The sequence below is a fragment of the Corythoichthys intestinalis genome, chromosome 22 (assembly GCF_030265065.1).
Source record: "Corythoichthys intestinalis isolate RoL2023-P3 chromosome 22, ASM3026506v1, whole genome shotgun sequence".
Taxonomy (NCBI): Eukaryota; Metazoa; Chordata; class Actinopteri; order Syngnathiformes; family Syngnathidae; genus Corythoichthys; species Corythoichthys intestinalis.
In genome coordinates, this window is record NC_080416.1 from 25,352,754 (window position 1) to 25,367,500 (window position 14,747).

The following is a 14,747-nucleotide window of genomic DNA, read 5'->3' on the forward strand; positions in this document are numbered from 1 at the left end:
TAAATTGTTACATCCTGCAGGGACCTACAGGAAAACCAGGTCTGCCAGGAATGCCAGGCGCTGACGGCCCTCCTGTGAGTTCAATGTTTCACTTTTGTTTTGTTTTTTATGGTTAAATGTTATTAAAACCTCCATTGTTCCTTCTAAGGGTCACCCAGGAAAAGAGGGGCCAACCGGCACCAAAGGAAACCAGGTCAGTAGAACTGAAACAGAGCATCCATAACACAAAGACTTGTTACAGAAGAAATATCTAAACAGCCCTATGCTAAATACGATTGATTAAATTTATATCCTGTATTTGTCTGCAGGGCCCTAACGGCCCCCAGGGTGCTATTGGTTATCCTGGCCCTCGCGGAATCAAGGTCAGTTATATTAGGAACCTTTAAATCTTGGATGCTACTTCTGATTTTTTGTCCAATAGTTTCTGAGAATCTTCCAATGCACTATGATTGCAGGGGGAGCAAGGAATTCGAGGACTGAAGGGCCACAAGGGAGAGAAGGTGCGTGATCATCTCCTGAGCAAAACTCTGCTTGTTACACACAAGCAACGAGCGTATGACCGAACTTTCTGTTGGTATCTTTAGGGAGAAGATGGCTTCCCTGGAATCAAGGGAGACTTTGGTGTCAAAGGAGAGAGGGTAACATCGAGCACCTGGTCTAATCCCACCTCCTGTGTTATTATTTGTAAACGCTCTTATTCAGTGGAGTGTATTTATTCTCTGATTGGCAGGGTGAGATCGGCGTTTCAGGCCCCAGAGGTGAGGATGGCCCAGAGGGACCAAAAGGTCGAGTCGGTCCCCCTGGTGAGGTCGGTCCTCTCGGTCCCATTGGCGAAAAGGTATGCGTTATTATCCGTGAGGTCAATTCGCTGATACTATATTTTGATTCTAAAGAAACGTGATTGAAATTTGTTCACCGTTTGATTGAGTTGACTGACCACTCATTAAAGAGGCAATGTGGTTTAGGGCAAACTCGGAGTACCTGGACTTCCGGGCTACCCTGGAAGACAAGGACCCAAGGTAAGAAGATCAGCTCAAACATTATGTTGGCTAGTTGAGTTCATCTGTTCTGTGCAGAAGTTTGTACAAGTCTATTGTTTTGTAGGGATCTCTAGGATTCCCAGGATTCCCTGGCACTAACGGCGAGAAAGGAACAAGGGTAAGGGAGTAATGTCACAATTTTGTTTGTTAAAAGCTTTGTGATTGTGTTGGTTTGTCTTTCAGGGTCTGGCAGGCAAATCAGGACCAAGAGGACAAAGGGGCCCAACGGTAAAGTTTATCGTAAAGATACCTTTTCTCTTGTCCCTTTTCTGATCATTTCACTGTCTGCGCCCATTAGGGTCCTAGAGGACAGAGAGGACCACGAGGGGCCACTGGAAAGCCTGGCGCAAAGGTAAGTCCGCACGCAGAAAACATCCTGGAAAGCCAGGAAATCAATTTTAAAGACAAACACTTTCCATGGCTTCATTCTCTGTTTGATATTTGTCTTGCTGATCATTAGGGAACTTCAGGAAGTGACGGCCCCCCTGGTCCACTTGGAGAGAGGGTGAGATCTAGTCAATCACTTGGTGACAACCTCCTCAGTTTGAAAATCATCTTCTTAATCATGCTTTGCTGTGTCAACAGGGACTGCCCGGACCTCAGGGAGCCAATGGTTTCCCAGGACCAAAGGGACCGCCTGTGAGTGAGCGTGGTAGATTCTCTTAAGTAATCCGTATGATCAAGCTTGGTGTAAGGCTTTTTTGGTATATCCGCACAGGGACCACCAGGAAAGGATGGACTGCCTGGACACCCCGGCCAGAGAGGAGAAGTTGTAAGTTGAAGTTTTGCCTCTTGTTTGAAGGAAAAGTGAGAACTTCTGACAGCAACTCACTGGACCTCTTATTTTTCAGGGTTTCCAAGGAAAGATGGGTCCACCAGGTCCTCCTGGAGTTGTCGGACCTCAAGTGAGTTGAGATACAACATTGCAGGAATTGTAAATTTGTGGAAACATCTCAATCTTTCTCAATCATGTTTTTGTTAGGGCCCATCTGGAGAGACTGGTCCCTTAGGTGAGCGTGGCCATCCTGGACCACCAGGTCCACCTGGAGAGCAGGGACTTTCAGGCCCCTCGGGCAAGGAAGGCACAAAGGGAGATCCAGGCCCCCCTGGAGGTCCAGGTAAAGATGGACCCCCTGGACTGAGAGGTTTCCCAGGAGAGAGAGGACTGCCCGGTACCCCAGTGAGTAGCTAATGGACCACAAGATATTTTCCACCATCAATGCTGAATTCCTGTGGGGGTTTTTTTTAGGGTGGTGGAGGACTTAAGGGAAGCGAAGGACCCCCCGGACCACCTGGATCTGCTGTACGTTTTAAATTAAACTATTCATAAAGTAGCTTGCAATGCACTATTTACTTACTATTTATGTAGACGTTCTGCTTAGTTTAATCATGTAAACCTAGAGTCTGTTAAATTCTACCTTAACAGGGATCTCCTGGTGAGAGAGGTCCTGCTGGCACTGCTGGACCTGTCGGACCCCCTGGTAGACCAGGCCCACAAGGACCTCCTGGTAACGCTGGAGAGAAGGGTGTTCCTGTGAGTTTTTGTTGAATTGGTCCACATGTTAGACTTCATATGCACGTTTTTAATGTGTTATTGTTATGATCGTGACTCAGGGTGAGAAAGGCCCAATCGGCCCTGCAGGTCGGGATGGAGTCCAGGGTCCAGTGGGTCTTCCAGGCCCTGCCGGAACCCCAGGAGGACCTGGTGAGGACGGAGATAAGGTCAGTGGCAGAGAGTGACAAGATTCTGATCTGTGGAAATAATTTTGGAGAATGGTGCTGGTTCAATCCAGCAGTTTTTGGAATTTTTGGGATTCTTCCCATAACTTTACATGTCATTGCAGGGTGAGGTCGGTGAACACGGCCAGAAGGGAGCCAAGGGAGGAAAAGGAGAGCACGTGAGTACAACTTAACTAAAAAAGAACTTAAAATCATAACATTTAGTCTAACTGCTGTTTTCGTGCTTCTTGTTTTTAAGGGACCTCCTGGTCCACCTGGGCCAATGGGTCCCGTTGGTCAACCTGGTCCTGCTGTGAGTATCATACTTTATCTTAATGTTGTCCTCTCCAGCAGATGGAAGCATCATCCTTCTTTTCTCCTTTGTGAACAGGGTGCTGATGGTGAGCTCGGACCAAGGGGCCAACAGGGGCCTTTTGGTGCCAAGGGAGATGAAGGATCCCGAGGATTCCCCGGAGCACCTGGACCCATTGGACTGCAGGTTAATCCATGATAGTTGGGATTATATTTTGATTTTGAAGACCAGGCAGCTCAAACCATCTTTCATTTCTGACACCAAGGGATTGCCTGGACCACCAGGCGAGAAGGGTGAGAATGGAGATGTTGGACCTTTGGTAAGTATAGAAAGAGGTGTCAAAGCAGATGTGATTAATAATCCATAATAATAAAACATGTGCATCTATACAGGGACCTCCAGGCCCACCAGGACCCCGTGGCCCAGCTGGACCAAGCGGAGCTGATGTGAGTTTGCAGTTCATTGCATGATATTACCTTGAGATTTATGTGTACATTATTGATACCAAATGGAAATCCCTTTTTTCCAGGGCCCTCAAGGTCCTCCTGGAGGTTTGGGTAATCCTGGCCCTATTGGAGAGAAGGTACAGTCTTTCGATTCTCACTTGCATTCGGTGAAGGTGCTTTAATCTTTCCTGCACACAAGAAATGTTCATTCTGTACTGTGTCCTTCACAGGGAGAGCCTGGAGAGGCTGGACCACCCGGAATCGGTGGAGAACCAGGAAAGAAGGTGAGAACCTTTTTATTTAGTAGAGCGAAAAGGAGACGATTGATAGAGTCATACCAGACGGATTAACGTTTTTGCCGCCCTATTGCCAGGGTCCTCGCGGTGAGCGTGGAGAGAAGGGAGAGGCCGGACAACCTGGAACCGCTGGTGTTGCTGGAGGACGAGGACGACCTGGAGATGATGGTCCTAAAGGAAATCCTGTAAGACTCTTTCATTAATGTCTATCTTGTAATTTGCTCAATTGTAACATCTGCAGTGTTGTTGTCGTTAGGGTCCAGTTGGTTTCCCTGGTGATCCTGGTCCTCCTGGTGAGGTTGGACCCAGAGTAAGTGACATCCAGAGCATTTCTGGTTTCTTTTCTTTATTAAAGAACTGAAAATAGGTTCAAACAACCCTGCTTGTTTCCCTCTCAGGGTGCAGATGGTGCCAAAGGAGAGCAAGGAGAAGATGGTGAACAGGGAGAATCTGTAAGTGCCCAAATCATATTATTCTTTTGACGCCTTCTCAAACGTGCTGCTTTATAATGACACTCATGCGCCTGTCTTTTTTTAGGGTTCTCCTGGTCCCCCTGGAGAGAATGGACCTCCTGGCCCACCAGGAAAGAGGGTACGATCAACACTCCCTATTTCGAGGCAGAATGGCACAAACATAAATTACAGCTAACATATAGCACACCAGATGTCATGAATTGTTTGCCTATTTTTAGGGTCCTGCTGGAGCAAGAGGAGCTGAGGGGCGACAAGGAGAAAAGGGAACCAAGGTCAGTACTTCCAAAATTGGTCAAAATTGTTCATGCTGGCACGTGAGGTCCTGTACTGTTTCCGTGTTGCCACATGACCTTTGACACTGTGTGCTAGTGTGAAAAGGCTTTCAGCATACAGTTTATTTATTACGTAACAATTATTGACGGTATACAAAACTTTATATTTTGTGTTTGTCCCATCATAGGGTGACACAGGTGCCCTTGGCCCACCAGGAAAGACCGGTCCAGTTGGTCCTCAGGGCCAGCCAGGAAAACCAGGAACTGAAGGTCTGCGAGGTCTCCCAGGATCAGTGGTCAGTAAAAAAACTGTTTTTTAGGTAATGCAGAATTTCTCATGTTTTCTCTCAAGATTACACCATATTATATATTTTAGGGTGAGCAAGGATCTCCCGGCCCAGCCGGACCAAAGGGACCACCCGGACCTGTTGTAAGACCCCATTATCCTCTTTTTCTTGAATACCTTTCTTCTGCATTCATATAATTTTGGTTCCAATCTTTCTAACTCCTCTCCAGGGACCACCTGGTTTGCTCGGTCTGCGAGGAGACCCTGGTGCGAAAGGAGAGAAAGGACATCCAGGTCTTATTGGCCTTATTGGACCTCCAGGAGAGCAGGGAGAGAAGGGAGACCGAGGTTTGCCCGGACCTCATGGATCCAACGGACCCAAGGGAGAGACTGTAAGTCTAACATAAAAACATGTGAGGTGGGCAATGATAATGATGGTTCTGATGTGTCTGTTTACTGCTGATTACAGGGAATGCCCGGTGGCACTGGACCCCTTGGCCCTGCTGGTCCTCCTGGTCTTCCTGTGAGTGGTCGCAATTTTCTTTCTTACTGCATTTTGTGAGACCTCGCGCCTGGTTTTAAGATTTGTGGGTGCAAAAATCCGGTCTACAAAAAAGCTGCACAGAACTGTGACAGCCAAAATTGCAAAAATCTGTTGCAGTTCATTTTGTAACGTTTAACCTAAAATTTACTGCGATAATTCTGTAATAATATGACGTGATTTATCAAACCTTAAGCAAAGGCTGATTTTGCAAAATACTGTGTCTCAAAAGCAGTTTTACCGTATTTTTCGGACTACAAGTCGCTCCTGAGTATAAGTCGATCCAGCCATAAAATGCCCAACGAAGAGAAAAAAAACATATACAAGTCGCACCGGAGTATAAGTCGAATTTTGGGGGGAAATTTACTTGATAAAATCCAACACATAGAACAGATATGTCATCTTGAAAGGCAATTTAATATAAAAATACAATAGAGAACAACATGCTAAATAAATATACAGTGTACAGTGCATGAACAACGAAATGTGAATATACTGTGCTACGCTACAGCTCGGTCCTGGCTGTACAGCGAACTCCCAAAAGACAATGCTGGACGTCCATATAATTTGCTGAATCAATTTGGTCCTCGATAGAAAACAGGTTCGCATCAACGTAAATAAATGATAATTAGGTACTATTAGTAATAAGTAACAGGTTAGCATGCGTTCGCTATCATTAGCACATCGTTCAAACAGCCACACAACTGGCTCTAAGTGTCCGATCGCGGGTGGAAAACACACAACAACAACAGAAAAGATGATACACGCAGGCGTTGCCTCTGTAGAGATGATTTAAAAGCATAAACAATGAAAGTAGGTTCGCATCCGTCTATTCTCTCTAGCTAACTCACTCACTCAGAGATACGTAGCTGTCAGTCTTCTTCTGGCGTGTCACGTAAACAAGTGCGAGTGCGCCCTCACGTGGGCGTGAAAGCGCCACAAACTAAATGCATCCATTTCAAGATAAAAAAAGTCAATAATACAATTGAACATACACTGCCATAGGCAGAACGCGAACGTGGCCATAGCTATAAAGAGTTATTCAGATAACTATAGCATAAGAACATGCTAACAACTTTACAAAACCATCAGTGTCACTGCAAAACACCAAAATAAGATGTGAAATTATATCATAATGTGTTAATAATTCCACACATAAGTCGCTCCTGAGTATAAGTCGCACCCCCAGCCAAAATATGAAAAAAAACGCGACTTATAGTCCGAAAAATACGGTACCTTTTAGGTAGGGATGGTAATCGAAATCCGATTCCAATTCCGAACCGGTTCCTAGTGTTTCGAGGCCTCGACATCACAATGAAAACGCCTTAACGATCCCTTTAACGATTCCTAAAGACGCGTAATGCATCATGACGTGTCTTGTTGTCCATACGCATCAAACTAGCATGGCGCCAAGAACCACTCGCTCCAAAGTTTGGCTACACTTCACCAGGAAAGAGGGTGAAAATGAAAGGTTACGATGGTTTAGCACGAGCATTGCAGCTGTAAACATAACAATGACAGCGCGTAGGTTCAAACGCTCAACAGTGTGTCTTCACTTTACGGGGAAAAATTCAAACAAAGCGACTTGCAGTCACTGCAAGGTGGAGATAACTGCATCGGGAGGGAATACGACTGCACTGTCCTCACAGAGACACTAAGGTTCAGTCCTGGCTATACAGCTAGCTAAACTCCCAAATGACGATGCAGAAGACGTTGGTATAATTTGCTGACTTTATTCAACCATCACTTGAAGAGTGAAACTAAAAAAAGAAATGAAACAAATCAATTTCGTCCCCAATAACAAACAGGTTTGCATCAACGTAAATCAGTGATGATTAGCTGCTAATACAGTAATAACACAAACGGTTAGCATGCATTCGCTAGCCTTAGCACATCGTTCAAACCACTACAGAACTGGATTTAAGTGTCCGATCGCGAGTGGAAACACACAACAACAACACAAAAGTTACACAAGTGTCCGATCGCGAGTGGAAACACACAACAACAACACAAAAGTTACACATTCTTGTGCATTTGCCATTTATTGCCACAGTTAACATTGAGGCTTTGGGCCTATTTTGACGTTGTTGTGAGTTTGTAAGGTTGTGACTTCTGATTAAACAAACTCGATGCCAATCAAAATGTTTGTTCTTCTTTTTCCCCAAATTAGAATCGATAAGAGAATCGTTAAAGAATCGAATCGTTAAGCAATATTGATAATGGAATCGGAATTGTAAAAATCGTATCAATTCCCATCCCTACTTTTAGGTGCACGCAAAATGAGTGATGGTGGAAAAGCTTTAATTCTAGCAGCATATCTATTTAGCAATTTAATTTTAGAGCTTTTGAATAATCCAAGGGCTAACTCAGAATCAATCATGAGACCGAGTCATGCCATATCACCTATGGTAAATTTCCTTTACCGTAGGAATTGATGTTGACCCTCTCAGCAGTTTTAAGGCCCCTGTTCGCTTTAGTTATATACAGCACTGATATCTTCTTCCATTTCCTTTCTTATTCAGGGTCCTCAAGGAGTCAAAGGAGCAAAGGGAGCTTCTGTGAGTATTGTACTTAAGTGCTGTTCAGGAAATGCCAGTGGTGTAAAAATTTCTGAATCTTTCCTCTTCTTCTTGTGTGTAGGGAGGATCTGGTCCTAAAGGAGAAAGAGGTGTTCCCGGACCTCCAGGACCTCCTGTGCGTAACTTTTCTCAAACATGCAAACTTTAAAATGAAGGCGGAGTCATTCTTCATCCTTTTTTTTACAGGGTGCACCTGGCGAGGTCATCCAGCCACTCCCCATACAGAGAAGCCCTAAATCCAAGCGCTCCATCGACGCCAGCCAATTGCTCCCTGAATCTGACCCGGAAATGCCCGCCTCCGACACAGCTGGCGCAGAGTTCATGATGGCCAGCGAAGGCATGGAGGAGATCTTCGGCTCCCTCAACTCACTAAGGCAGGAGATCGAAACCATGCGATTCCCCATGGGAACCCAGGACAGCCCTGCAAGAACCTGCCAGGATCTCCGCCTCAGCCAGCCCGAGCTCCAAGATGGTGAGAAGACATTCTCTTCTCCAGCCTCTCATGAATCATCATTGAGAGTATACCTTCATGTCATGATTCACAACACCTCCCTCTAAAAACAGGAGAGTACTGGATCGACCCCAACCAGGGCTGCTCCAGAGATTCCTTTAAGGTCTTCTGTAACTTCACCAGTGGTGAAACATGCCTGTATCCACAGAAGAGCATCAGCACGGTCAGTCCAGTTCTTTGATTGTAAGGGGGTTTACTGACCCAAAAGTTCTGACAACTCCTACTGGAAGCTGTGGTTTGTCTGATGTGTTTTGTGACTGTGGTGTCAGGTGAAGATGAGTTCGTGGGAAAAGGAAACTCCGGGTACATGGTACAGTGAGTTCGCTACAGGTGGAAAGGTCGGTCTCTCTTTGCCATAAACGCCATGTTGAAAGTCCTTCCTCAAAATCATATCTTCATATACGTGTGCTTCCCATACGCAGTTCTATTACGTGGACTCTGATGGTGAGCCAGTGGGTGTAGTCCAACTGGGATTCCTGCGCCTCCTGAGCGTCGTAGCCCGCCAGAACCTGACCTACAACTGCCATCGCTCTGTGGCCTGGGCCGACCAGAGCGCAAACAACAACCACGAGAGGGCACTGCGCTTCCAGGGCGCCAATGAAGAGGAGCTGAGCTATGAGACCAACCCGTACATCAAAGCGCTGGTGGACGGATGCTCTGTAAGTCGGGGTTTTCAAAGTCTAAGAACACCCTAACAAACATGGAAGCGAGTCACTAAAGAGTCCTTGATGATGCTATTGTACATAAAATTCTCTTCCTGCACGTGTCTCCACAGTATCGCAAAGGCTTCGACAGGACAGTGCTGGAGATCAACACGCCACAGGTGGAACATCTCCCTCTGCTGGACATCAAAGTGTCAGACTTTGGGGAGAGCAACCAACAGTTTGGATTTGAAGTGGGACCTGTGTGCTTCCAAGGCTAATCTCACACTCACACACACACACACACGCTCGCACACACACTCACACGCACTTAGAGACACTTACAAGCCATTCATGCCAAATAATTTGTAAATTAACTTGTAAATGATATGTAACACACACACACACAAACGACACACACATATGGGGATGGTGTTGCCTGAGCAATGTAGCATCCTCTTGACAATTAATGGACGTCAAAAAAATAACCAAAAAAATGAAGAGGTCTCAGAAGAAAGGACCATCAAGAGGGAGAGTTGTTTCTACCAAGTGATACAGCCCAGCCCAAAAACGCCCTCTTCTGGCCTCCCCTAGGCTGCCCTTACTCCCTCCCTTCGCCCGCCTGCCACCCGCCCCTCCATCACACCGCCTTTGCTCCGCCCCTGCGGTTAAGAACCTCAGCATTCTTCCCGAAAAGGTTTGCGACTTGTTAGCGTGATCGCCTCTTGTGACCTTTCTGCTGACATCCGGCATGAGGGGGGGATGGATTTCCATGCAAATGTGGCGTGATGCCGTCTTCGCTGAATAAAAATCTATGTTTCCCTGAGAGAGCGCGTGTGGCAAAAAGTGCTAATTGTGCCAAAAGTTTTGACTCAGTTTGTCTCCTCTTACCGTGTCATCGAGCCTCCAGCTGGGCAAATGTGCATTACACTCCATTTGTACAGACATAGTGATATTCTATTGTATTTATTTAAGAACAAACAGGGTGCTATGACATTTATTAAAAAAAGAAACGGACCACCAATTATTCCCTCCATCAGATGTGGTATATTTCATTTGTATTTATTTTTCCACCGGCCCTTTTTCGGAAGACCAGACCAAAGATTCTACGGCTATGCTGGATTATGTTTCCCCTCGGACTGTCCTGTGCTGTTCAATGTTGCTTCCAGTGTAACCATTAAAAGGTGACTCTCTCCACCTCTGCTTTTGACTTTTACCTTCTAACTGTTCACGTCGGCCGAGAGACCGCAAGGGGGCAGGAGGTGTTGGCGACGGGGAGGATAAGGAAGGGGACCTGCCCGGCCTCCCAGTCTGTGTCAGCCATATTGTGGATTTTTTTCCCCTGTTTCTGTTTGTTAAATTTTGTTGCTGTTTTTGTTTTTAAATATATCAGGGAAGTGGGCGGGAAAGGCCAAAAACTTTAAACGAAATAAAAAAAAAATGCCCTTCAGATTGAACGACCTCAATCGCTAGTTTGTTTTTATTGAAGATATTTCGACGTGAAAAAAATATGGTGCTGAAAAATAAGTATTATTTTATAATGTGTGTAAGTATTTTTCTAATTCCTGTAATATATAATCTTGGAAAAGGACCTTTTTGCCTTGTGTTTTTCTTCCAAACGGAAGCGCTGCAGCGCTTGCATTATAAAGCCTGGCCACAAGGTGACACTGTTGGTGAATAGTGTGGGCTTGTACGTGAAAAAGCCCAGATGTATATGTAGAGTTACTGTAATTTAAATGGTTTAAATCTCAACATAATTTTGAACAAGATTGTGTGATTTATTGATTTTTGGATACGATATCAAAAATACAAATGGTTTGTTGAATTTATTCTTTTGAGGCTTTGGTGCATAAAATGAAATTCTTGAATGCCAACCTATGGCCAGGCAACGAAAGACTCCAGGAAAATACGCAAGGCATACCAAGAAAATTAAAAAAAAAAAAACAGGTGAGTGCTACCTACTACTTAAGTGATGACAGTTATGTGGCTAAATCACTGCTTCAGTCAATGTTTTTGGCAACATTCACCATATCTTTACCTTAGTGTCACCTTATGCGTAGTACTGTAGAAATGATTGAACTACAGTTTGTAACTTCACTTTGCTACTCTGTCAATGACTCAATCTGCATGTGTACTAAGATTATAATGAGTTTTAAATACAGTTTAATCATCATATTAATTTACCAAACCTTTGAGGTAGAAATCTCAGCAAATGAGATATGATCATTAACACATACAGTGGGGCAAATAAGTATTTAGTCAACCACCAATTGTGCAAGTTCTCCTACTTGAAAAGATTAGAGAGGCCTGTAATTGTCAACACGAGTAAACCTCAACCATGAGAGACAGAATGTAGAAAAAAAAACCCTGAAAATCACATTGTTTGATTTTTAAACAATTTATTTCCAAATTAGAGTGGAAACTAAGTATTTGGTCACCTACAAACAAGCAAGATTTCTGGCTGTCAAAGAGGTCTAACTTCTTCTAACGAGGTCTAACGAGGCTCCCCTCATTACCTGTATTAATGACACCTGTTTTAACTCATTATCGGTATAAAAGACACCTGTCCACAACCTCAGTCAGTCACACTCCAAACTCCTCTATGGCCAAGACCAAAGAGCTGTCGAAGGACACCAGAGACAAAATTGTAGACCTGCACCAGGTTGGGAAGACTGAATCTGCAATAGGTAAAACGCTTGGTGTAAAGAAATCAACTGTGGGAGCAATTATTAGAAAATGGAAGACATACAAGACCACTGATAATCTCCCTCGATCTGGGGCTCCATGCAAGATCTCACCCCGTGGCGTCAAAATGATAACAAGAACGGTGAGCAAAAATCCCAGAACCACACGGGGGGACCTAGCGAATGACCTACAGAGAGCTGGGACCACAGTATCGAAGGCTACTATCAGTAACACAATGCACCACCAGGGACTCAAATCCTGCACTGCTAGACGTGTCCCCCTGCTGAAGAAAGTACACGTCCAGGCCCGTTTGCGGTTCGCTAGAGAGCATTTGGATGATCCAGAGGAGGACTGGGAGAATGTGTTATGGTCAGATGAAACCAAAGTAGACCTTTTTGGTAGAAATGCAGGTTCTCGTGTTTGGAGGAGAAAGAATACTGAATTGCATCCGAAGAACACCATACCCACTGTGAAGCATGTGGGTGGAAACATCATGCTTTGGGGCTGTTTTTCTGCAAAGGGACCAAGACGACTGATCTGTGTAAAGGAAAGAACGAATGGGGCCGTGTATTGAGAGATTTTGATTTAAAATCTCCTTCTATCAGCAAGGGCATTGAAGATGAGACGTGGCTGGGTCTTTCAGCATGACAATGATCCGAAACACACAGCCAGGGCAACAAAGGAGTGGCTTTGTAAAAAGCATTTCTAGGTTCTGGAGTGGCCTAAAGGGTACATAACAAAGTATTGAGATGAACTTTTGGTATTGACCAAATACTTATTTTCCACCATGATTTGCCAATAAATTCTTTAAACATCAAACAATGTGATTTTCTGGGGGGGGTGTTCACAATCTGTCTCTCATGGTTGAGGTTTACCCATGTTGACAATTACAGGCCTCTCTAATATTTTCAAGTGGGAGAACTTGCACAATTAGTGGTTGACTAAATACTTATTTGCCCCACTGTATTTATGAACAGTGCTTAATTTGTAAATCATAAGCTGCCGGAACGCAAAGTACATATGATAGCGCGGGGATGACGAGACGGGCACAGGTCCCTGAACATACGCAGAAAATGGTACTGAAACACACAATGCTCACTTGCCATGCTGTGGGACTTACAAGCCTCATTTTCAGATAATATCAGTGGTATAAATGTTATGACAACAATTTACAATTATTTAGGCTATACTCAGCAGGTGGGACTTACAGTACACAGCCAGCAATTAGTTTCTCAACAGGTCTAACTTGTAAAACGTAGGGGAAAAAAATCTGAGATTACAACAAATAACACAATTATCCCATTATTATTATTTATTATAATAACGGGTGGGTTTGAGGAAGCTCTCTGATTGGTCAGTTGCTGTGTATTAATCACGATATAACATGGCTAGATGATTAATACATGGCTAGGGCCTCACGGCCTCATCACCAAATGCGCCGTTATATTCGTGCCTCGAGTCTGTGGTTTACAACCATATTTATCCTGTCACATTTATGAACACATATTATGCTGATTTGAATGTGGTGGTCCGTCATATATTGCAATAGTACACTTAATGCTGTTGTTTAACGTCATTGGTGGTACTCGAGTACAGCGTACGCAGCGTAGTTAACTTGGGGGCATTTCAGGTAATTTCCTGTTGATTTTTGGGTCGCTTCCTATTGTTTTTGGGGCATTTGCCGGTCACTACCTGTTGATTTTGGGGGATTTACAGGTCACTTCCTGTTCATTTTGGGTTACTGAACAGGAAGCGACTCGAGAATGTCCCCAAATGAATAGGAAGTGACACAAAATTAACAAGAAGTAACCCTTTAAATGCCCTAAAATAAGCAAGATGTGACCTGTAAATGCCCACAAAACCAAGAAGACTGGCTTTAAAGCTGTAGTGTGAACTAATTTCTTCACATGCCAAATAGGGTCACAAGTAAAGTAATTAAACATTGTCTACCAAATAAAGCATGAAAAAATAATTTATATGTTGTGTATTTGACAAAATAATCGCGTTTCCGAAGTTCAAGCCTGAAAGGGGACGAACCCGGAAGTGATACGTCACACCGGGAACAGCGTTGGCAGCTCCGTACATACGGCCGCCATACAAAGCCCTTCAAACAATGATTCAAACAGTGATATAAGCGATAGACCGAGCGCAAGGGAGGAGATCCAAGTTTTTGAAGAGTTGGAGGAAGAAGAGGAGCTTGGAATTTTATGTTGGATCTAACATGTATTAGCCAGACGCTAATCAGAATGCAAACAGTGTGCCTAGACTACCTGACATGGAATAGATACAAGACCCATCGAGATTACAACATTGGTAAGATATAGGCTGTTATTATTTTTATGATTTGAAGATGCAGGCATTTGCACATAATTTTATGTTTTTGTCTATCTGATGCCATTGTTAAAAAAAATAATAATCAGACTTTGTGTTCATTTTGGCAGATCCGGCAGCTCTCGTGCATATAAAATAATAATATAAAAACGTTGGGGGGAAAGAAGGAGATGAGTCTTCGATGGCTTTCTCCACTTTATTGTGGCAACAATAAGAAAACAAAATAACAGCGGACTGCCGCCACATTCAACCGCGAAGTTTTGCTTCTCGCCGATCTCCTCCTCGCCTCCCACTCCAGCGTCTCTTAAACGGATTGTGCATAGTGTCTTGTTATGAGCTTTTTGTTTACAAATGTATCGAACATACGACGCGCTGACAACCTTGTCTCTTTATTAACACATGGAGCAGTTCTTATGGAAAAGTTAGAACACAGCTCGGCACAGCTCTCGGCAGGAATTGGCGTCTAATGGCGTGAGGAAATGTAGTTTTTTCACACAAGCGAACAGATTACAAAGCACCACTTCAGTGTTGTCCCGAGACTACATTTCCCATGATTCACTGCGTGACCTGCGCGCTCGCTGATTCGCTGCGAGATTGACTCAATGGCTACGCTA

The 14,747-nt window shown here is 44.3% G+C and overlaps 2 protein-coding genes across 4 annotated transcripts in view; one reads left to right on the forward strand and one right to left on the reverse strand.

Moving 5' to 3' along the window:
* The window catches only part of LOC130910404 (collagen alpha-2(XI) chain), an 81,780-nt gene extending 71,046 nt beyond the window's left edge, over window positions 1-10,734 (forward strand). For all 3 annotated transcript variants that reach the window (XM_057827662.1, XM_057827663.1, XM_057827664.1), the window contains 41 exons: window positions 21-74; window positions 149-193; window positions 309-362; window positions 456-500; window positions 585-638; window positions 731-838; window positions 966-1,019; window positions 1,105-1,158; window positions 1,224-1,268; window positions 1,339-1,392; window positions 1,501-1,545; window positions 1,626-1,679; window positions 1,759-1,812; window positions 1,892-1,945; window positions 2,023-2,220; window positions 2,290-2,343; window positions 2,467-2,574; window positions 2,655-2,762; window positions 2,885-2,938; window positions 3,019-3,072; window positions 3,151-3,258; window positions 3,338-3,391; window positions 3,465-3,518; window positions 3,602-3,655; window positions 3,749-3,802; window positions 3,892-3,999; window positions 4,071-4,124; window positions 4,213-4,266; window positions 4,352-4,405; window positions 4,506-4,559; window positions 4,748-4,855; window positions 4,936-4,989; window positions 5,076-5,237; window positions 5,315-5,368; window positions 7,909-7,944; window positions 8,027-8,080; window positions 8,152-8,437; window positions 8,530-8,639; window positions 8,746-8,814; window positions 8,899-9,135; window positions 9,252-10,734. In XM_057827662.1, the coding sequence (XP_057683645.1) occupies window positions 21-74; window positions 149-193; window positions 309-362; window positions 456-500; window positions 585-638; window positions 731-838; window positions 966-1,019; window positions 1,105-1,158; window positions 1,224-1,268; window positions 1,339-1,392; window positions 1,501-1,545; window positions 1,626-1,679; window positions 1,759-1,812; window positions 1,892-1,945; window positions 2,023-2,220; window positions 2,290-2,343; window positions 2,467-2,574; window positions 2,655-2,762; window positions 2,885-2,938; window positions 3,019-3,072; window positions 3,151-3,258; window positions 3,338-3,391; window positions 3,465-3,518; window positions 3,602-3,655; window positions 3,749-3,802; window positions 3,892-3,999; window positions 4,071-4,124; window positions 4,213-4,266; window positions 4,352-4,405; window positions 4,506-4,559; window positions 4,748-4,855; window positions 4,936-4,989; window positions 5,076-5,237; window positions 5,315-5,368; window positions 7,909-7,944; window positions 8,027-8,080; window positions 8,152-8,437; window positions 8,530-8,639; window positions 8,746-8,814; window positions 8,899-9,135; window positions 9,252-9,398 (3,315 nt within the window). In that variant the 3' untranslated portion in view covers window positions 9,399-10,734. The remainder of the gene's footprint in view (window positions 1-20; window positions 75-148; window positions 194-308; window positions 363-455; window positions 501-584; window positions 639-730; window positions 839-965; window positions 1,020-1,104; window positions 1,159-1,223; window positions 1,269-1,338; window positions 1,393-1,500; window positions 1,546-1,625; window positions 1,680-1,758; window positions 1,813-1,891; window positions 1,946-2,022; window positions 2,221-2,289; window positions 2,344-2,466; window positions 2,575-2,654; window positions 2,763-2,884; window positions 2,939-3,018; window positions 3,073-3,150; window positions 3,259-3,337; window positions 3,392-3,464; window positions 3,519-3,601; window positions 3,656-3,748; window positions 3,803-3,891; window positions 4,000-4,070; window positions 4,125-4,212; window positions 4,267-4,351; window positions 4,406-4,505; window positions 4,560-4,747; window positions 4,856-4,935; window positions 4,990-5,075; window positions 5,238-5,314; window positions 5,369-7,908; window positions 7,945-8,026; window positions 8,081-8,151; window positions 8,438-8,529; window positions 8,640-8,745; window positions 8,815-8,898; window positions 9,136-9,251) is intronic.
* Window positions 1-14,747, reverse strand: part of hsd17b8 (hydroxysteroid (17-beta) dehydrogenase 8) — a 37,536-nt gene that overhangs the window by 12,511 nt on the left and 10,278 nt on the right. The gene's annotated exons all lie outside the window — the stretch shown is intronic.